This window comes from Brachionichthys hirsutus, chromosome 16, assembly GCF_040956055.1.
Source record: "Brachionichthys hirsutus isolate HB-005 chromosome 16, CSIRO-AGI_Bhir_v1, whole genome shotgun sequence".
Classification (NCBI taxonomy): Eukaryota; Metazoa; Chordata; class Actinopteri; order Lophiiformes; family Brachionichthyidae; genus Brachionichthys; species Brachionichthys hirsutus.
In genome coordinates, this window is record NC_090912.1 from 1294697 (window position 1) to 1317449 (window position 22753).

General features: G+C 50.8%; 3 protein-coding genes across 3 annotated transcripts; all 3 read right to left on the bottom strand.

Annotated features, from left to right (window-relative positions):
• Positions 1-475: 475 nt before the first annotated feature.
• Positions 476-8868, bottom strand: ubtf (upstream binding transcription factor). Its single transcript, XM_068750438.1, has 21 exons — positions 7881-8868; positions 5737-5795; positions 5363-5535; positions 5182-5265; positions 4944-5099; positions 4804-4868; positions 4604-4730; positions 4414-4524; positions 4199-4332; positions 3989-4130; positions 3866-3907; positions 3671-3781; positions 3425-3580; positions 3193-3339; positions 3009-3119; positions 2839-2927; positions 2566-2755; positions 2446-2493; positions 2304-2357; positions 2125-2235; positions 476-2042 (listed from the first exon to the last, which is right to left on the bottom strand). The coding sequence occupies exons 2-21, from the start codon at positions 5771-5773 to the stop codon at positions 1923-1925; spliced, it is 2208 nt and encodes a 735-aa protein (XP_068606539.1). The 5' UTR covers positions 5774-5795; positions 7881-8868; the 3' UTR covers positions 476-1922.
• A 247-nt stretch (positions 8869-9115) lies between these two features.
• On the bottom strand, positions 9116-15427 carry slc4a1a (solute carrier family 4 member 1a (Diego blood group)). Its single transcript, XM_068749940.1, has 20 exons — positions 15401-15427; positions 15218-15267; positions 14322-14440; positions 14193-14239; positions 13942-14107; positions 13722-13857; positions 13575-13644; positions 13439-13481; positions 13173-13357; positions 12880-13087; positions 12283-12486; positions 12047-12195; positions 11771-11965; positions 11445-11681; positions 11248-11337; positions 10806-10972; positions 10487-10728; positions 10228-10397; positions 9919-10092; positions 9116-9846 (listed from the first exon to the last, which is right to left on the bottom strand). The coding sequence occupies exons 1-20, from the start codon at positions 15425-15427 to the stop codon at positions 9769-9771; spliced, it is 2757 nt and encodes a 918-aa protein (XP_068606041.1). The 3' UTR covers positions 9116-9768.
• A 4603-nt stretch (positions 15428-20030) lies between these two features.
• Positions 20031-22493, bottom strand: LOC137906048 (migration and invasion enhancer 1-like). The gene is made up of 4 exons (XM_068750341.1): positions 22386-22493; positions 22130-22227; positions 20928-21004; positions 20031-20610 (listed from the first exon to the last, which is right to left on the bottom strand). The coding sequence occupies exons 1-4, from the start codon at positions 22448-22450 to the stop codon at positions 20521-20523; spliced, it is 330 nt and encodes a 109-aa protein (XP_068606442.1). The 5' UTR covers positions 22451-22493; the 3' UTR covers positions 20031-20520.
• Positions 22494-22753: the final 260 nt, after the last annotated feature.

A 22753-nucleotide genomic window follows, 5' to 3' on the forward strand; every position in this document is an offset into this window, starting at 1 on the left:
AAAAAAATTGAGCATTTAAGTGACTTACAGAGGTTCGAAGGTTGTGGGTCAACTTGCGAGCTATTTGAGATTTTATTCTGAAGTTAAAACAAGTGCTCCTTCCGCGTATCTGACGGACGTGACGCATTTTAGCGCAACTTGAATGTCAACAAAGACATTTATAATGCAGCACATGGCCAACAGTCAGCGAAATAACGTTTTCAGTTTTTAGGTGACATTTCTCATTGTTTAAAGCAGCTGCCGTTAATATTTGATTTTACAGGGATTTAATACCAAACGGAAACTGCAAGTGTTCTATTTCTTTGGAGGGGGGGAAATTCCAATTAGAAATCAAATTTACAATATTGCTGTCTAATATTCTTGAAATTTTAAATCCCATAATAGTTAAAAAAAAAAAAAAAGGCATTAAAAATGTCTACCTTGGAAGCACTCGCACTACCTTTCTAAAGTATTTTTTCCCATATTGATCGCTCCATCTGATTGGTTTAATTTACAACACCAAACATTTCTTTTTTCTTTTTTTATTTGCCGAAAGACTGGATCTACAAGGACATAAGAACACCCCCAGCTATAGAAAACATCAAATCTTCTCAAATGATCAGCAGCACAAACTTGTAAAGCTTTGTTTGCTCTCTTTGATGTCTCTATAAACCAAAGGGAGAGAGAAGAACACAACCAGCGAGTGGAAAAACTCACCGGCGTCAAAAGTTACAGACGAGGGTTCGCAAACTTAAAAGCACTAAAAAAAACAAAAAAACAATAAGCACTCGATACAAAAACAGTATTTACAGAAAATTACACGTTTTAAACACACAAGTCCTCTGGCTACTCATTTCCTCCGATCCCTTTTTCCGCCGTCCATTTCCCTCCCTCAGAATTTATAAACGGTCCACGCTGGTTTTGTTTCACACAAAACAGAACGATAAAAATCAGTCCATTAACAGATAATTAATAGTCGCCGGGGCCCGCGGACGCAGAATGACATGGAAGTCTCGTCACAAGTTCATTTTCAGGTTACTAATGAGAAGAAAAATTACAAAAGAGCGTTGGAGAAAAGAAACAACAATATCTACATTCATGGTGGGAGATCCCCCCCCCCCCACAGGCATGACCATGCCGCAGTCGCATCATGGTGTGCAACAAAAACAGTAAAAACAGCACACGTTAAAGCAAAGAAACACACGCAGCTCTGTGCACACATGCACAATAACTCACGACACAGGTTCACGTGAAGGGCGCAGCGTTTCATCATTTGGGATGAGAGTCAGATGAAAATTCATAGTCAATACCAATAAAGGTAAATAAAAAAATGAAAAGTTCTGCAAAAACAAGGAGCAGGAAATTCTGTAAACGTGGGAAAAATTCACACGAAAGGAAGGAGAAACTTCCGGGTTGAATTCTGCCTGAACGTTGAGGAAGAGACATTTAAAGTGGACGTTTTAGGGAGCCTCATTACGACGAAACGGTCCAAGAGAAGGGCGGACGCTTTACGCAGGCGGCGGCGGCGTCTTCGAACGGGAACGTCGGAACGCGACGTTTCCAGCAACAGAAACATTCAGAATGGCTTGAATATTTGTTTTTCCTGAAAAAAATACGATAATAAAGAACCAAACGGTAAAATCTAAAACGTGAGACGAGAGAACAACACGCCAACGTTCGGGGGGGGGGCGGAGGAACGGAAACATTCTGAATGTTTCCAGGATGAAGGGAAACATTCTGCAGAGTGCATTTTTTCCGTTCCCTGCATGCCCCCCAGCCCCCCCTCATCACCGGGACACGAGAAGACGCATCGAATTACCTCCGACATTAAAAACGTGAACGTTTCCGTGAGAAACCACGCAAATCGGGTGAGTGGCCGATGAGGAAATGCAGAGGCTCCCCCTGGTGGTGGAGGGAGGTTGGCACAGTGGCGCCGCTCAGTTTCAGTCCGAATCCGAGTCCGACGACCCCTGCGACCCCGATTCACTGCTGCTCTCCTCAGACTTGTTCTCCTTGTCTTCTGCCTCGTCTTCGTCTTCATCTTCGTCATCATCGTCGTCCTTCTTATAATAATAATTTAAAAAAAAACATTTTTAGCACCTGCAACTTTTTGCTTTTCACCTTCATCTAAAAACAGCAACTCACCTCATCCTCATCATCGTCGTCGTCATCCTCGCTGGAGGAGTCTGAATCAGAGGAAGCTTTCTCCCGCTCTTCTTCTTCATCCTCCTCGTCATCGTCCTCCTCCTCCACGTCCTGAGGGGGGGGGTTCAGGTGTGGGTGACATCATCACAAACAAGAGGAGGAGGACAGCGGACACTTACCGATTTCTTGGACTTTGCTATGGGACCTGCTGGTCTCGCCGTACTTCTCCTTTTCTGGAATGTCACACGAACAGGATCAGAACGTTCCAGAACCGCGGAACGTTTGCGACGAGACGCAGAAGGAGCAGAGCGGACGACTTACCTGTGAATTATATTCTTTATAGGTGTTCCTCGCTTGGGAAGAAAGGCTCTGCAAAAAGAAGGGCGAGTTAGAGAACCCAAGCAACTGTGGCCCCGCCCCCCCACGGCCCCGCCTCCTTACAGCCAGCCACTGCTCCAGCAGGACTTTGTACTGTCTCTGCTTCTCCTCGGCGATCTTCTTGTAGCGGTCCTTGTCCTTCAGGGACAGCCTCTGCCAGCGGCCGCCGATCTCGGTCATCCGCTCCTTCATGGGGAGGTGGTTCAGCTCGCCGTTGGACAGCATCTCCTGAGAGAACTTCTGATATCCGTTCCTGGAACCGAGAGCGAGCGAAGCGTCTGAAATACCACGGCTCTAAGGGGGGCGGCGCCGGCGAGGCAGACGAGCCAAACTCACGACGGCGGCTTCTTGGGTTCGCCCTCAAACTTCATCTTCTTCCCTGAGGCGATGGCGGCGGCGGGGGAGCGCATTTCACACAGGTCCCTCTGTGGGGGGGGGGGTTGAAACGGGCCGTTAGTTCTGCGGTTCCGGACGCAGACGTTCTACGGCAGCACATCCAGACGAACCTCGTATCTTTTCTGGTCCTCGGCTGCCTTCTTGATCCACATGATCTTCTCCTTCTTCTCCATGGTGCTCCACGCCGCTTCCATGGCTCTCTGCGCCTTCGGCCGGTCACTCTGCGAAGAGAAGGTCACACGAAGGTCACGTTTATGTCGGGAAGGGAATCTCGCCGCCGCGGCTCACACAGACCTTGAACTTGGCCAGGTAGTCGCCGATGACGCTCTGCTGCCAGATGTCCTGGGCGTTCTTGGGTGGGTCCGGGAGGCGACTGCGATCCTCCTTCTCCTTCTTCTCCGACTCCGCCTTCAGGACCGTTTCTAGACGTTTGTATTTCTCCTAAAGGACGACGAGAGGATCGGAAAGCGATTCAGACCGGGGGCGATTCGGCCGGACATTCGCCCCCGCGGCCGGACGCGTTTACCTTCTTCTTATCCGGCAGCTCGTTCCACATGCGCGCCAGGAGCCGCGTCAGCTCGCTGTCGGAGAGGTCCGGGCGCTCCTGGTGGAGCTTGGGACGCTTCTCCTCCGAGAAGATGAACATGGCTGAAATGGGCCTTTTGGGTTTCTCCGGATTGGCCTGCGGGCCACAGAAGCGTCGCTCGTTCACCGGTTACAGGCTAACGGCCCGGCCGCGCACGCCGCGAATCCCCGTGCGCTCGCTCTTTACCGTCGTCTTTGAGTTCCTCTTCTTGGAGGCGGGGCTGCCGGCGGTGCCGCCCCGTTTGAAGCCGAGCTTTTCCTCAGACAGGACCCGCTGCCGCTCCTCCTCCGACAGAGACTACGGAAGCAAACGGGAGAGAGACACGCGGGTCAGTCCGGCGCCGCCGGAAACGCAGGACGAGGACAGGCGAGCGGGACTTACGCAGAGGAACCGGTTCATCTCGATTTCAAACTCCTTCTTCCGCTGCGAAGACAGAAGCAAACAACGTTTTAGGAGGCGCCGCAGCCGCCGCCGCCGCCGCCGCCAAACGGACGGCCCACTCGCCTGCTCGCAGCGCTTCTGGTAGCCGTCCTTCTCGCTCTGCTTCAGCAGCTTCCACCGCTGGCTGCACATCACCATGCGCTCCGTGCTCGGCACGTCCTTCATGTTGGACATCAGCTCCGCGCAGAACATGGAGTAGCCGTTTCTGAAAGCACGCACGGTTCAAAAAGGTGCGGCGCAGGCGTGCGGCGGCGTTCGCAGCGCGGGACTCACGGGGGGGGTTTGTCGGGCCGGCCGTCGGACTTGTCCTTCAGGTGTCTCTCCGCCTTGGTCAGGGTGGACTTCACAATGTCGTCCTGCGTCATGTTCAGCTCCGGATGCTGCTGGATGTACTCCCGCATCGTCCCCTAGAAAAACCCCAAAGGTCAAAGGTAAGAAACGGCGTCATGGCCGCCCGTCTTCACGCCGGGACGCGGTCCTCGTCTCACCTCGTACTCTTTCCTCTGCTCCAGAGACTTGCCGATCCATTTGAGTCTCTTCTTGTCGGACAGCTGCGTCCACTGTTTCCCCAGGCTGTCCTTGATGTTCTTCGTGGTTGCCTGGCAACAAACCATCGAGTTATCGTGGTGTTGTGTCCCACAGTCCCAGCGCCGCAGACGGACGGGAACGTCCACTCACGTCTGGGTGCGTCTTGAGGACGGCCTTCTTCTCGTGGTTGTACCAGAGCTGCTGGGGCGTCTTCGGCTTCTCCGGGACGTTCGACGCTTTCTTCGTCATGCTCTCCATCAGGTCCGGGTGTTCTTCCCTGCGTTTACAAAACGTCTCAGCACAAACCCGTCCCAGAAGTCGAGCCCCCCGGCAGTTCCCGTCGTCCTCACCTGAACTTCATCATGCTTTGGACGAAGGATTCTTTGTCCCGTAAGAAGTCCTCCACGTATCTTTTCTGCAGACATAAAGGCAGTGGTTCGTTAGCCGCCCTTTGTGGCGCCGCCGCCGCCGCCCGGTCGACCCGACTGACCTTCTTCTTCTCAGACAGCTCCCGGTACTTCTTGGAGAGGATCTTAGTCAGGTCCAGGTTGCTCATCTCGGGGTGCAGCTTTGCATACTTGGCCCTCTTTTCCATGAAGAAGCGGAAGTACGGCGTCAACGGCTTCTTGGGGAAATCCGGGTGTTTCTGCGCAGGGAGAGAAGAAGCCTGAGCTCCAACCGTCCGGCTGGCGTCTCCACCGGCTCTGGAAATACGGACTTGAACTCACCTTGATTTTTTTGCCCTTGTAAGGGTTCTTGATGTAGTCTTGGGCGTCAAATATGATCTCCGTTAGGGTCCTGAATTTGCGAATCTGTAAAAAAAATAAAAAATAAAATAAAACAGCCGAGCACAAAACAGACGACACGAACAAAAAAAAAAAAAAAAAAAAAAAACACTATTAGCATCACCTCTTTGGAGACCTGCTGCCACTTCTGCTTGCACATCTCTGCCGTGTAGGAGTTGAAGGCCACCTTCTGCCAGTCCAGGTGGGACTCGGACGTCTTGTACTTGGTCACGTCTTTCTGGGGCAGCGCCACCTTCATGGCTTCCAACAGCCTCAGCAGGTCATCCTGAGCCCACACTGCAGCAACACAAACCCAAACCAGTGACTCGAGGAACGAAGGTATTACTGTGTACACGTGCGTACATGGATTGTGTTTAGGGGTGTAAATGCTATTTTGTTGTGTGTGTGTGTGTGTGTGTGTGTGTGTGTGTGTGTGTGTGTGATGTATCTGCCGACACAATGACAAAGATTTAGTTTTAATATAAAATAAAATCCCACCTTGGACTTGGGACGTTGCCTCCATTGCTCCATTCATTTGTAACTCCAATGTGTATTATCTAAAAATAAAACCACCAAAGAAAGTCATTTGTGTGTTCATACTCAGGACCCACATAAAAACTTTATAAATATGATTTTAACAATCAACTTTTCTTTTATATTTATATGTAGTTTTGTTATAAAGGAAGCCGTAACTTGGCCCGACGGAAAGCTTTCTGCTCGTCACGCCGCCCCTAAACGTTTACGCTCCACGGTGAGACATAAAGCTGGTGACGGCTTCAACTCTCAAATAACACCAGCGGAGCGCTGCGACCGGCTACACGAGACGCCACCCGCACCCAAATCCGCCATTGCGGACATGTTTTTGCGCATTAATACCGGATTCCAGAAACTAAGAGCGTCGGTGGACGGAACTGGAGCGACCATTTTCTATCTCCGTCTCTCTCGACAATGGAGGATTTTCTTTCTGGGTGGGGGAGCGACACGCGGAAGGAGGAAGCGAACGGACGTGGACGGGCGGACGGGGCAGCTGGAGGCGACCAGCTGACCACGGACTGGGGGGATCTGCTTTCGGTCTCCGGCGAAGGAAGGAGGGGGGGGGGGAATGGCGGCTTGGAAGTGCTGCAGCCAAACGCGCCTCGTCACCGACGGACGCGGATCTCGCTCCGCCACGCGGATCCTCGAAGGTTGCCCGGGTTTGAGCGAGGAGACGCGGGGAATACTGGAGGAAAACGTTACAAAGAGCATATACGGAGCGCCTCGTTTCGCTAATGGCGGGAGACACTGCGTTTCGGAGGCGCATTCTTCAGCGAGGCGTCGCCGAGCCGCGCTCCAATGATGGCGGCTGCTCGTCGTCCGTCGTGTCCTTGGCGCCCCCCCCACCCACATCTCACTGTGGCGATTTAGCTACATTAAAATTACATACTCAAACTTATGAAACCGTAGAGCTCTCCCTTTGAGCGTTTTTACGATATTAACGGTGTAATTTATCACGTTATTAACACATTTATAACATACGGCTGGTGGAAGGAGGGGAGCCGAGGCGAGGCTAATGGACGCGACCAAGGGCGAGCAGGCACGACGGAAAACCTCGGGTCAGCGAACGCCACGTCTTATTGCAATATAGCCTTTAACACACAAATCCGTCTGCAAGAGTCGTATTTACGACACATTTACACCCCCCCCCCCCAAATTCGGCTCTATTTGCAGCTGTTTTACCGTTTTTTTTAAGACCAGGCTTCGGCGAGTAAATGTAAGTTTCATGGCGGCGGAATGGAGGCGCAGGAAAGGCAGAAAAATTCAAGTTAATCCGCCAAACATGAGCGTCGGTATTATTTACTCAGAGTTGATTTTAACTACGGCTCCTTTGTAGTTGCGTATATAATAATAATAATAATAATAATTAAATCGCGCCCGAACCGCGAAACAATGATTTCTATCGTTAGCCGAAGAAGCTAACAGCCGAAGCCGAGCAGCTCCGGGTCCGCCATGCTTCTCGCTCTACAAGGAAAACCTACCGCGGCGAGGTCCAATGGCGCACTGCGAGCACGGAAAACCGAGCTAAAATAGAAACCGGGGCGGTGTGGAGTCCCGTCCACGGTCCTCCGGCACGCAAACGAGAACAAGAAGGCGGGCTCTCTTCGCTTGGTCCGTCGGCGGTTCCGACCGGGGGTAGTCAGTGATAGAGAGGGGGGGAGAGAGAGGGCGAGACTGCACGGTGAGATATTAAACCGAGATCCCTGATGGCTAACCGAGGGGCGGCTGGCTGTTCCGCCGACAGCCGCATGGAGGGCTCGGAGCGGAAACCTCCGCCAATTCCAACGCGTTAGAAACCCCGCGTCGCTCGGTCGAGTCTCAGCACCGGGGAATAAAACACAAAAACAGACCCTTCGGAGCGAGGACCACGTTTACCCCCCGGGTGCTAACAGAAGGGTGCTTACCCGCCGCAGAGGACAAGGCACGCGGCTGAATGGCCGACCTCGACGGTCCTTTTCTTTCGCTGCTACCGAGCGTGCCGGTTCGGTTCGGTGCGGTTCGGTGGGGGGTGTGGGAATTCAGGCGGACGGTAGCGGCGGATTCTAGCGAGTTTTTCCTGGTTCGTTTACCGCGCGTTGCCGCCGTGGTTATGAAACCGAGCGGCTCACCTGTCCCTCGGCGTCGCTGTGGAGGAAGAAGGGGAGGGTTGAACGACAGCCAGCACTGCGCCGTCGGTCCCGGGCTCCAGTCCCCGCAGAGATGGTCCTTCCCCCCCGCCTCCATCTCACTCGCCGTCTCCCTCCACGCAGCGCAGCGCCTCTCTCTCTCTCCATCCAACCATTTTGCCACGCCGAGACATCCACACTTCTCCCCGACACGGAACCGTCGGAGGAGGACGCTCCTTTTCTAATTCCAGCAGGCCGACACCGTCTAGTTCTCCATCCGCGACCATTTTCTTTCTTTTTTTTTCACTAGCTAACTCAAAGTTGTGCGGGATGTTAGCTTGTTTACGTGTGTTTATTTTATTTAACGTAGCTGAAGTTTATCGTTTTAACACATCGGCGACGCCACCATTTAAAGGTGTCCAGAACGGCCTCTGTATAATTTTTTGACATTGCTCGACTCGCCTTTTCGTAATTTGTGAGCTGCTGTTTGACAGCTTCATTTTTTAGCATTTTTTTTCACTCTTCAACTCCACCTTGCGTGTTTGTGGGCGGAGCCTCCGGCTGTCCAATCCAGTCAGTCCGATTCGAGGAAAACAAAGATGGCTTTCCGGCACTCGGCCTTGTAAAAATAGTGAGGCGTTCCAGTGCCGTCGGAAATATTGGAATCATTACGCAAGAGCAGCCCCACAATAAAGTTAACCTGTTTATGTGCGTAATAGAAATAAACATCATCGCATAGAATGTTTAGCAATTTAGTTCCTACAATAAGTTGGAGGACACAACTTGTTCAACCTGTTGCCCTCAGGATGGCGCTACAGGGTGCAAGAATTTGAACTACAGTATTCATGTTTCTATTTTTCTTTATATTTCCACTCTTTTCCTGGTCTTCTAGTTCAGATGATAAATAAAAATATCTTAAATTACAAGGTGATTATTTAAAAAGAAAAACAATTGCAGTATGAATTTATTTAAAAATGATGTGAATACATGTAAGGCTTTCATTGTTGATCTTTGAACAGTATGTATCGCTTATAGTATTTCGATTCCGTTATTTGCTTCTGGAATTAAAGTTATTTTATAGATTTCAGCACGAGAAAACGCGTCGTCTGTGAAGTTTACGTTTAATGTCATGATGATGAATGCATCATTCAGGCCGGTGGGGGGGGGGGGGCGTCTGTGACGTCAAATCTTTGTGCTTGTGACGCATTAACGAAAACGATGTTTTTAAAAGTAGTTTTTATTTTTAATAAAGATGAAATCCAATGTTTCAAGCACAAACGCACACGATATGTAAGACAAAAAAACTCTTAAAATGATCATTTACAAACAGATCCTTTCACTGATGATGTCATGATGATGTCATCAGTGAAATAATTTAAAACATATTAAAATTAGGCAAACTCAAATAACACAAACTAAGGTTCTGCACTGGATAAAGGCAAATGTGATCAACTCATTAAAAGAGATTTTTGCGTGTGTAAAAAGCAGAGTAGATCAAATTAAATACTGAATATTAGAAGCAATATTATCATTGCAGCCTGACAGGTAAAGCTATGCTGTAATTATCAGATAAAATAATTAGAATATAGATTAATTCCTATAACTTCTGAAAGGAAAATACTTTTTAATGGCTTAAAGGGGAAATATATTTGATGCAACAATCAAATATGGGATTTAATTGGTTTTAATGAGACAGGTTGTAGATCTTTAAACGACAATAAGGTATAGTATTAGATCCCTGCCGTGTTACACCTGCAGGAATAATCCATAGTTGTAGAAATTAGAGGTAATCTCTTTGGAAGATAATTAACTGACCAAAGAAATACACGGGAATACAATGACTGAGTTCATATGACGGTTAACTAATTACTAATTCATTATGAGCTGCCCTTCATGGCAGAGGTGACTCGTCGTACACGTCTTTCCCGGGCTCCTCCTCAAACGTCACTTTGGCGTTGTCGGCGTCGAGCTGCAATACAAGCCGCTGCAGTTACAAAATGGAAGCATACATTACCTGTCGGGGTGGGGGGGGGGAACTTACACATTTCATCTCCATGACAGTGAAGAACCTGCCGGTCATCAACATCCGCAGAGGGATGGTGAGAATGAGGACGAAAGGCAGGGCCAGAGAGGCGGGGCTCATCTTCACTATCCACAGGAGAGCAAGGCACAGGAGCTGGATCAAGGTGAAGAGATGCATCCGCATCGAGCTCACCTGCGGGCCGGAAGCAAGGAGGACGGACTTGAGCAGACGAGAACTCGGAATGCAGGCTCATGTCATGCGTGAAGCACTTTGAGTGGCTAGTCAGACAAAAGGCCCCGGGCGGCGGCGGCGGCGGCGGCTGCGTACCCTGGTGGCGTAGGCTTCGGCGGGATGGTATTTCTTCGGTGTGATCAACAGAAGCATCCTGTCCCACATCTGGATCCCGTTCAGAGAGGTGACACCCATGTAGAGGAAGATGCCGAACAGCGCCGTTATGGGGATCATCTTCAGAAGGGGCTCCATGTAAATAGAAACACCTGGAAGACGAAAAGGAAAAGCGCTCATCCCAATCTGTTCACGGGGACCCTGCTGTGTCTGCATCCGCCCTGTAGGTGGCAGCACTTACCAACCATGATGGCCACAAAAATGCCGCTGACCCTCTGCTCGATCACCTTCTCAATCTCTGGTTTGGGGCCCTTCGACATGACCGTGAGAGCGTTGGCATGGGTGACCGATCGCACGGTGGCAGCACTCATCCAGGGCACGCCAAAGATAGAGGCGATCCCCCCCATGGTGACCAGGATGAGCAGATCCCAATGAAAACCGGATCCTTTCATCATCTTCCTTTCAGGTTTGCTCACGATCAGCCTGTCACCCCGGAGAACAGACATGGCTTTAACTTCACACGAAGCCACGGTGCGACTGTGACGTGCAGCCTCACTCACGTTGTGATCTGGGACTCCAGGAAGATGAGGATGAAGACGAGCAGCGCCGGCACGCAGCAGGCGGGCATCATCCAGATGGGGAAGGGCTTCTTTTCTCCCATGGGGTTGATGAACCAGCCTCTGACTGAAGGGTTGGTCACCTGGATACCTTTCGGAACGGCCAGTTTCTACAGGATGATAATCAATCAGCCAGTTTATAAGCCGATATCACCTTTAAAATGAACAACTTCCACAGCAAGACGTGGAGATGGTGAAGAAGGAAAAGAAAAACCCAGCTAAAAAAAACATCAGTTGAGTTCAGGAACATCGTAAACCTGAGCGCAAAATATCTATTTGCTAAAATAACAATAGCCATGAGGCCAAAAATAAATGTCGCTTTAAGCTGCCGCCATGGAAACAGAAACAGAAATAAAGATTGTGCGTGAAGGTAACCCAGACTTACCTGAGTGTAAGTATCCTTAATGCTGATATCCACAGCAATCATGATGAAAATGGCGATCGGGACGCCAAAATCTCCAATCAGACGCCGGAGCTTGTGAGGCGAAGGGCAAAGGACGAAGAGCAGTTTGAACGACACAAATCTACGGTTTGGTTTGGAGTCAATTCAACGGCACGGTGACACAGGAAGTGGGATCTTACCGGGCCGGGCAGGTAATGGCCGTTCTTGAAAATTCTGAGGAAATACGCGATGAAGAAGCAGCCGAGCATCAAGCACATGGACAACAAGGCCGTGTTGGGGTATTCAGGCGTAGAAGCGGTGGCGTTGCCACCTGGGCCTACGGTGACTGCCGTAGACTTGGTGACCGCTTGGAAGGGGTTCTCCACACTGGCGTTCAAATGGTTGTAGTTCAGAACCAGAGGGTGGGCTTTAAAGATCTGAGAGGAGAAGTCAGAACAAGGCGAATAAATGGGGCGATTGCACCGACAGCTGAAGGAACGAGGGATGAACGAGCACGAGAAGGAACCTTGAAGAGTTTATTGAAGGTCTCGTAGATGAAGATGAGAGAGATGAGGATGGAGAAGATCTCCTGAGTGAAGCGGGAGATGAACCGGACCAGGAAGCTGCCTTCAACCGCCACAACAATGACCACGATCACTATGAGCCACATTCCCACCCAGGTACGCCCCACGATGTACTCAATGTCCTGGGACTTGCAGAACTAGGATGGAATGAAGGATGAAGGTTATCGAAAAGCGAGACAAGTAGAGATGCAATTCCTGCCTTTCGCATTCACTCGTACATCGTAAAAAGCTTCCTCAAACACCAGCAGCGGTCCGGAGAAGCCGATGACGAGGACCGGCTGGGCGGCGATGATGCAGAAGATGACGCCCTGGATGCTGGTGGAGATCATCAGCTCCGACACGCCCATCATCTTTTGTGTTTTGTCAGCTGGAGTCAAACAGAGAAGATCGACAAAGGCTAATTAGCGTCAGCAAGTGTTTTTGGATGGAGTCTCAATCTGGAACTTTCTCGTACAAAGAAGCCCTCCGAAGGTGATGGCCGGGGAAAGGGCGGCGAAGTAGATGAAGATGATGGCGGCGAGGACCTGAGGGTTCAGAGCGTCGGTGTAGTCGCTGAGATAGTGGCGGTAACGGCGCTTCAGGTCCTTCACCATTCCACCGAAAGGATAGCCGGTACGAGCCAAAGGGTCCTCGCGCGGCTCCTCCGGACGCTTCTCAACTAGACCAACAAACAAATGAAACAAGAACGACTTTTCTTTCCACCCGTTTTTGGGAATGTTTGCCTTGAAGTAACAGAATGCCTGAAGATGAGTGACAGGAAATGGGAGGCAAAGAGTCACATCTCAATGCTACTGAAAAAATGATGCGTTGCGTGGCTACATTCAGCAGCAAGTTAGCTTACCTTAGCAAGAAAACTGCATAAAGTAGCTAGTTGGACTCTAAAATGAGTTCACAGGCTAACACCGACATGGCCTGCTAGCAGGTGCCTTGTGTCGAGTTGGATGAATCCCAGCTAGCTGTTTCCCGCCTATGCACTAGCTAAGCTAACCCTCCGTTGGCTGTGGGCTTGTACGTAATGGGCCGTCTGCCGCACACTTTGCTGAATGCTGACCTTTGACCCTGTCACCAAAGACAAGACGTGTGTCTGTGGGGCGGAGTCGGTCAAGTAGCATCTTCTTCTGGAATCTTATGATTGGCTCAAGCATTCCCTGGTCTTGGATCTCAGTGGGAGGGATGACAATGCTGCAGTCCATGAAGTCAGCGATGGCGTTGGTCAAATCTTCTTCGGTCTGGGCCAAGAAAGCCTCCAGACAGAACACCTGCCAGAAACACAAAGCCTGGGTCGTCGGCGATGGGATCGGATCGGCCGAGGTGATAGCCAAAGCCGCTCTTCTTCTTCCTTACCCAGTCGGCCATCAGCGCACCCATGGCTCGGCCACTCTCGGTGTAGTCCATCCCCCTGTCGCCGGGGCCAACCAGTACAAAGACGAACCGAACCGGGACAGGATTCTCCAAGGCAGACTCCATCACCACAGAGTCTCTTAACCTCACGAAAGCCACTGCGGGTTTCTGCAGGAAGTCCAGGACACCTACGGAAAAGACCCCCTTTTAGCCGTACCTGCTTCCACGACCGCGGCAAAAACCTGCAGAGGTGGATTTTGAGAACGTACCCGAGAGGACGACTGAGGCCTCCATGTTGTCAGAGCTGTCTCTCTGCAAAAGCCAAAGCCGCAGAAAGACGTCAGCCGTGTTCGCCGACAGAGTGCATTTCAATAAAGTTGCGCGAAGACACAACTAAATCTATACCTTATTGGTTACAGAAAAGGTCTGCATCTGGATGTCTCCTGAAGGAGTCACCGCCGGCCCCGCAGACTGACTGAAAGGAGAAATCAAACAAACGCTTTTATGACGCCATCGTCTCGTCGAAGGAAACCGTCCTGTCCGTGACGTCACCTGCGTCTCATGAGGAGAGCTCTCAGCAGGCCGTCCCGATCACTTTCACGGATCTCCTCCTTGTTCAGCAGCTCATCGGCCACCGTCTCCATCACGGTGGGCAGATTGGTGGCATTTAGGTCGAAAATGACGGCACCTGAGCACATTTGAGGTGAGTTCGATCGCACAAGTTCATCGAACGTGAGACTGATCTCTGCCTCCTTGTGGATTCGGAAGTCACCTGTGCTCATGGTCTTGCGCAACTGGATCAGACTCTTAAAGGTGAGGTAGGAGAGATGAGACGGGCCCCATTTCCCCGTGTTGGGGTTGAAGTTCTCCTCATAGCCCAACCAGCGACCGGTCTGCTGCCAGCTGTTGCCCTGCAGCTCGTTTACCTCCACGTAGGCCTGTGGTAAAGCAAATTAAGAATCTAGAAACGAACCACCTGGCGGTGCTGGTTCATGTTAAAGCACCGATAGATGTGACGACAACCTGAGCATCCCCTCTCGTAGTGGCGTTGGCGTTCACGTTCCGATAAGCTGAAAGAGAAAAACGGAAATGACATTCCTGCACAGACAGAAAGGGTGAGATGGCATGGTCTCTCAGGCAACCTACCGGTACCCTCTGAATCATTGGGGATGAAGATGACCTGCATAGGTTGTTTATTCTTCTCCTCCTCCTCCTCCTCGTCCCCCTGCCCACCCCTCTCCAGGCCATCGATGTCTCTCTGGAATGGAGTCCTGACGATGAGGAAAAAGAGGACGCAACATAATATTGGTGAATATATTTGGGCTTTTTATTTAAAGTTTCCTGCTTATCATCTGTCGGTAAAATTATCTGTAATTGTATTCCATTTCTGGCCACAAGAGGGCCACATTTCTCTTCCTAGTTTTTCTCATTGGCCAATGGAGCGCGGGTTAAGTGCCCCTAGTTTGGACTCTCAGGTATTGTGAGCACATGCGTTTTTATTTTTTTTGCTAAATGTATTAATTTCTACCTGAGTGAATTCATCCCAAAGTTTCAATGTGGCAGCCATAATTAGAGCCAGTTTGAAACATCACACGCCTTTTGAAAATTGTTTAGTGAATTGTTTTTAATTTATTATTATTATTATTAAACGTTATTTGGCTAAATGACTTTTTCCAAGTTTCAGTTAGATTATAAACTACAAAAAAGGGATAATTCTAAATGTATATAAAATGTAATTTACCTTTTTGTCCACTAGGGGCAGTGCAAACAATCAGCTGACATATAATCACATTAAATGTTTTTTTATGGTCAATCGGTTAAAAAATATTTTTATATTCTGGAGGGTCTGGGTTTGTCTTTAGCCGCTACACGTTCCACCATTTTCACAACTTGGAATCGATCAGTATTTTATTTCTTCTAAGCTTAAAGAAGCGATTGTATCACGTCTTGACTTGACTTTTTTTTGGGTGGTGCATATCTTGACGACAGCGTCCGTTATCTTTGCGTGTTCAGTTCAAATGCGCATTGAGCCTAAAGGAGATGCTTACAGTTGCACTGGAGATGGGAAGGCTGAGCCTTCATACGACATGTCACTGCCCTAAACGAGAAAGAACGTGAAACAGAAAGAATCAGAGGAGGCAAAAACATGAATCGCCGTGAGAAGACCTCAGCACATCACTTTGAGGGTTCAGTGTTAGCACACGTATCGTAGCAAAGGAAAGACGACAAACCTCCTCAAAACTGAAATTGGTTTCCATTGATGGTTTTGGACTTTTCAACTCTCATACATTCCCTGAAGCAGAAAAAGAACGAACATTGAAAACACGCCAATCCTGATCAAACGTGTAGAAACAACATTTAACATATCATTTTAAGCTTTTATATATTTCACGGCGACAGGATATTTTTGAAAAACGAAGCGACCAATCAGGTCTTCTCAGAGGCCTTGCTGATAATTATACCGCCATCGGGACAGATAATCAATAGGCATTTGAGAGTGTGAGCTAAGTTATAGTTTAAACAGACCCTTATCTCTAGGTTACACCCTTCTGCAGCCAGACTCCACTGTTTCATTAAAAAAAACATCAAAATAAAAGTTACTTTCCGTGAGAAATAAATAAATAAGAATAAATAATCACATTTCGTAAGGATTTTCCGCTTTCATTTAATTAATTAAGAATCTAGAAACGAACCACCTGGCGGTGCTGGTTCACGTTAAAGCGCACAAAGGTCATCTCGACTGACACAAATCTACAGATGTGGACGCGATGTGGACGCCTGACCTGGCAGCGAGAATAAAACACTCAAATCATCTTTATAGAAAATATGCAAACACATCTGGAAAAATATTGTCCTTCTAGAAAATGTTTTCAGCTCAAGAAGTGACTGAAACGGATCGAACCCCCCCCCCCCCCCCCCACACACACACACTTCACATGCCAGCGACATGAAAAGCTAGAATACACTTCCCAGGTTGGATTCTTCTTCTATCCTTCCTGACTGACCTCCAACCTCCTGTCCAGTAGTCCCACTGATGCTATCTGACACCTGTGCAAAGGAGGCCACACCCTTACCTGCATGCAAATCCTCCCACCCGGCCTCCAGCAGTGGAAAACTGTAAACCTGGACAAGCGCAGTGACAAAGTGAGACGGAATAGACGACAAAATGTCTACAGAGCGAGGACTTGCGGAGCGGGAACACCCATATGAAACTACGTCAACCTGAAGAAGCGCCGTACCCCTCGTCCCATCTGGTTGCTGGGCAACCTAGCACGAGTGAGAGGGAGATAAGGCCAAATTGAGATAGAAGCGGCGCTATCGGCTAGGGGCACCTTGAGGTAGGGATATCCCAACCCTACATTACCTGATACGCCCTCGAATCTGGTCCAACTTTGGGCAGGACGGTGAGCGGAACCCGTTTGCACCTGAACCGCATCATCTTGTTTACGTCCCGGGGATTCCCCTTCAATGAGGAGGGTCGTTCCTCTAGTCTGCCAGGGAACAGGGCTAGAGGTCGACCTAGAGAAGATACATGGACGTAGTGAGGGAGGACATAAGAGTGGCTGGTGTTGGGGAGGACGATGCAAAGGACAGGGTGAAGTGGAGGAGGTTGGGTTGCTGTGGCGACCCCTCACGGGACAAGAAGAGAGTACAGTAGTAGTTCTTGTAGTCTTGATTTTCTTGTGGGACATTATTGCTGATGTTTTCAACACAGTCCTCGTCCTCACTTAGATGTCCCCTGCAGCTGATTGGAGGTGGACGCTGGTGGTAGTCTGGCCCATCGACAGGGTTCCAGACCGGTGAAGGAGCAGCGCTTGACCCAGATCATTACAGTAGAGAGCAAAAAAAAACAAAAACATCGTTGTCTCTGGGGATGGGACGTTTCTGCAATGGGTGGGAAATAATTAGTCGCAGATATGAAGTCAAAACATTTCAAAGTAAAGTACAGCTTCACATTTCAGTCTGCTTTAGAAGCAGCGACTCTTCTGGGGTATTTTTGATGGAAGGAATCGTCCCGAAGCAGCAGTGAGATAAACGCCGTTGGAGTCCAGACACTGGTGGCGGTGGTGGTGGTGGTGGCCGATGACTCTGCTGAGAATGAAGAGAGGACCGGTGAAATCCAGTTTAAAAACTAAATTCCACCCTGGTATCCTTCTAATTTTGTCATGTTTATAATCCTCAGACGAATGCAAGAGTCTAACGCTACTTAGCTACAAAGCTAATTAGCAATGAAAACTTGATCACAGTTGGATGAAAATGTGTTTATTTTTATTAGAATTCAGTAAAATGAAGTTTTCATTCCAGAGACTTCAAGTATAAACGACGTCGCAGACAATCATCCGGAGAAACGACTTGACCCGGATCCCGGGACGGAGACGTCCTCCGAGGGATGACTTGCAAATATCCAGTCTGTGAAATCAAACGCAGTTCCTTCAATAATCGATTCAGCACGAGGGGGGAGCAGCCCAGTTGGACTCGTCCTCAACTGTCCGTCAGAACCAGCTTCATCGGCCAAGTTCGGGCACAGATAGCGTTGGAGTCGAGAGCAGAGAAAAGACCGGGACCTTCGGAGGTCGAGGTCAAGGCCACATCAAAGCAATTAAGTCCTGATGGTTTTGGAAATCAAACTTAATGTTTGAGGCGTTTGCTGACATTTTTAATGGCTAATTTTCCGGGAGCGGCTTGTCTCAAATCGCTTTCATCCACACGCTGGGCGCAGGGGGGGGGGGGGGGGGGGCGTGTCCCTCCAGGTGACACACGCTGCGTGCAGGGGGGCGTGTCCCCCCAGCTCACACACGCTGCGTGCATTGGGCGTGTCCCTCCAGGTGACACACGCTGCGTGCGGGGGGGCGTGTCCCCCCAGCTCACACACGCTGCGTGCATTGGGCGTGTCCGCCCAGGTGACACGCGCTCCGTGCAGGGGGGCGTGTCCCTCAAGCTCACACACGCTGCGTGCATTGGGCGTGTCCGCCCAGGTGACACGCGCTCCGTGCAGGGGGGCGTGTCCCCCCAGGTGACACACGCTGCGTGCAGGGGGGCGTGTCCCCCCAGGTGACACACGCTGGTGCAGGTGGGGGCGTGTCCCTCCAGGTGACACACGCTGCGTGCATTGGGCGTGTCCCCTCAGGTGACACACGCTGCGTGCAGGGGGGGCGTGTCCCTCCAGGTGACACCGGCAAGGCGGCGCATCTGCGGCGTTGTGCGTTTCTCACTGTTTGGGCTCAACCGGGCTTGAACAGAAATCGCGAGTCGAAATTCAACCCGCTTTGCTCGGTAACCGATCCCCAGACGAGCTCGTGGAATCATATGGTCCACTCACGCAGGAAGTCACGCGGGAAGTCACGCGGGAAGTCACGCCGGTCACACTCACGGGTCCTTAAAAAAACTCACATGGACCGACAAAGGTCACGACCTCTAACTTTTTTGACGTTTCCTTTATTTCCGCAGGTGTTTGCGTGACTCTTCTGAATGAACTTCACCCTAATTATTCCTGTGACGTCAGAGAATGCATGCAGCGCCCCCCCCCCCCCCGTCTGTTATCACCGGCTGTGGAAACTATCTGCAGCGGCCACACGCCTCAGCGCGCCTCCCGCGGACACTCCCAGTGACGTGCAGCAGCTTTTCCATCAGTTCATTCGTTCTTCTTGTTATTTGCTGATTCCAAACTTGTTTTACAGACGAAAAAGTCTCACATGGCATGAAAAACAGAAGAAACGAACCCGTGCGTGTGTCGAGAATCTCAGATAATTCTGCTGCACCTGAGTGAGTTCCGTCGGCACCGGACCTGGACCTGGACCTGGACCTGGACCCGGACCCGGGGGCAGCTCAGATGGCCTCTATCAGCATAGAAGCAGGCTGCTGGGTTATCACCGCGGGCCAGAGGCTGCAGCGACGACCCACCTAGTCCCACAGCATCACGCAAAGAACACACCTTCCACGCGTTAACAAGCAGAATACCAGCGCAGACCTCCTCCAAGCAGCTCACTCCACTCCTGATTGGTGATCTGGATCATCATCTAGATTCGAAAGGTTCTGGATTGTTCTTGATGTCTTTATACACCAACCATGAAAAATAAAAGTGAATCGGGGTTGATTTTTATTTACAACGGCTTTTTTAATCAGTAAATGGGTTTTCACGTTATTTCTTTTTCCTGACCTCATTCTGGATCAGAGCCAGAAGACCCTTTTTATGACTGATTTTCGGTGAGTGAATTGAATGCAGATTTTTACAAGACATGATTTTTTTTGTCTGAAAAAGCCCAAATGGGAAAATCCAGATATTTTTTGTGTCCAGACTGCTCTCAAACTTTAATAAGATCTAAACTAGACTGAGACCCACCTTCAGATTATTTTTCCACCAGCAGAGGTGAAACTGCTGCGACCTTGCCAGCGACGCAGCACCTTCCATCGCCCCATTTCTCATGTCTGATGTGTACAGATCTTTTTTTTCTTTGCTTCTGAAGTCTTTTGTCATGCATGTGGCGCCCCTCAGTGGAACCAACGAAGCAGAACAAATTCTACACGACTGAACTTCACTCCTGCAAACAGAGCCGTCGTTTCGACTCTCCTCATTGGCCAGCCACGAGTCTATTTTATTTGTTTTGTAGGTTCCCCCCCCCCCCCCCAGAGGGACGGGTTGCCAGGGTTCACCACTGCAGGGGTGTAATCATCTACCAGGCGACACCCTCTCAGGGGGCAGCTTGTTAAAACTGCACAGCACGACTCAACCGGGGCTGAAGACAAAGAACCGAGTCCAATCTGACAGAGAGGAAGACGAGGACGGCCACAAAGACAAAACCTCGAGTTCCTCATTTAAAATGATAAATCATGTGGCGTGAAAATCAGAGAGACTACAGAACAGGATAAACTTTTCCTTTATTAAGAGGGTTCCAGTTTGACATCAGTAAACATTTCAACGTGGGCTGACAGGCCAGTGGGCAGTGGTCTTCAGAAGCACGGGGGGGGGGGGGGGGGGGGGGGTCGCGTCAAATCAAAGACTCGGGTCAGGGGGCGGCCCGGCGGCACCGAAGCCGATCATTAACCGGTTACTCATTAAGCCTCAGAGACGCTTCGCTTTTAAAGACGTTTGTTCAATCGCATTCAAGATGGAGAAACGGGGCGGTTCCAGACTCGGCATGGAACGCCAGCGCCCTCCGACACTCCGCGGCGCCGTCTCCCAGTCTGCTCCCATAAGGACGGAATGCCAGGCGTGGATTCGTCATGCTGTGACCTTTAACCTTTTAGGCAACAGCAGTCATTAACAGCCTGTAGTCACGGTGATGGGAACAGAGAGGAGACGCTGCAGCTTGATGCCCCAGGTGTCAGAGCGGGGCGGGGGGCGGGGGCAGGTTTACATCATCACGCAGGACGACGGGGGGCAGGTTTTGGTGAACTTCCCAAAAGGCTTCCCAGCGCGGGCGCAGTCGATCACGTTCATCAGCTGTGGAAGTGGGACAGAAACGGGTCAATCAGAGAGCGGCAACCCACGCAGCAACCCACGGACCAACCCACGGACCAACCCACGGACCAACCCACGGAACAACCCACGGAACAACCCACGGAACAACCCACGGACCAACCCACGGACCAACCCACGGACCAACCCACGGACCAACCCACGGACCAACCCACGGACCAACCCACGGAACAACCCACGGAACAACCCACGGAACAACCCACGGAACAACCCACGGAACAACCCACGGAACAACCCACGGACTCCCGCGCAGCGACCCAGCTTTCCCTGCGAATGCTCACCTCTTCCTCATGCGGGAAGTCGCCCGCTTCGATCTTGGAGAAGACTTCCACGCCGTTAACGGTGATCTCAAAGCTGCCTGCGCACAGAAGACACGCAAGATCAGCCCGACGGGACACAGACAGAAGGAGGACACGGACAGGAGAGGACACGACACGGACAGGAGAGGACACGACACAGACAGGAGAGGACACGACACGGACAGGAGAGGACACGACACGGACAGGAGAGGACACGACACGGACAGAAGGAGGACACGACACGGACAGAAGGAGGACACGACACGGACAGAAGGAGGACACGACACGGACAGAAGGAGGACACGACACGGACAGAAGGAGGACACGACACGGACAGAAGGAGGACACGACACGGACAGAAGGAGGACACGACACGGACAGAAGGAGGACACGACACGGACAGGAGAGGACACGACACGGACAGGAGAGGACACGACACGGACAGGAGAGGACACGACACGGACAGGAGAGGAGAGGACACGACACGGACAGGAGAGGAGAGGACACGACACGGACAGGAGAGGACACGACACGGACAGGAGAGGACACGACACGGACAGGAGAGGACACGACACGGACAGGAGAGGACACGACACGGACAGAAGGAGGACACGACACGGACAGAAGGAGGACACGACACGGACAGAAGGAGGACACGACACGGACAGGAGAGGACACGACACAGACAGAAGGAGGACACGACACAGACAGAAGGAGGACACAACACGGACAGGAGAGGACACGACACGGACAGGAGAGGACACGACACGGACAGGAGAGGACACGACACCACGACACAGACAGGAGAGGACACGACACAGACAGGAGAGGACACGACACAGACAGGAGAGGACACGACACAGACAGGAGAGGACACGACACAAACAGGAGAGGACACGACACAGACAGGAGAGGACACGACACAGACAGGAGAGGACACGACAGCCAGAAGAGGACACGACAGCCAGAAGAGGACACGACAGCCAGAAGAGGACACGACAGCCAGAAGAGGACACGACAGCCAGAAGAGGACACGACAGACAGAAGAGGACACGACAGCCAGAAGAGGACACGACAGACAGAAGAGGACACGACAGACAGAAGAGGACACGACAGACAGAAGAGGACACGACAGACAGAAGAGGACTTGGACAGACAGAAGAGGACTTGGACAGGCTACTCACTCATTCGTCCCACGGTCCCCGACACGTCCGCATCGGGATACTTCGCCTTGACAACAACTTCGAGCTCCCGAAAGCGGCGATCGTACCCTCATGCGCCGCTACGTGGAAAATTAAAGTTAAAGTCATGCTAGTTAGCTAGCGGTGCCAAGTCACGTCAACAAGCAGCCTTTAAGCTAGCATTGACGGGACGGCCGAGGACGAGAGTCCGCTGGAAACCCGGGCAAACCGTCAAAGACCGTCCTCGACGCGAACTCACCAATATTCGACGACTATCTTCACTCCCATCGTCTCTTTATTCGCTTCCTGCTCCGTGTTGTCCATCTGCCTGAGTGGGTGGCGGCGCTCCTTCTTCTTTGGTTTTATAGCGTTTGTCGACCTCGTCTCGTCTCCGCCCCCTTCAGGTTGAACCGCGCATTGCACCTCGCCCCTTGCCGCTTTTTCTTTTTTAACCCTAAATCTTAGAGCCTAAAAGTCCTTTTATTTGGTGAACTGAGTCCCAGCTTGTCAAGAAAGTTCATATTTTCTTTTAAAACAACTTTTTCCAAAGTCGTTCCTTCTTTTTTTTCCGGCTACGTGTCTGCATTCCAACAGGTTGCGTGTTTCATAATGATGATTCGTTGCCAG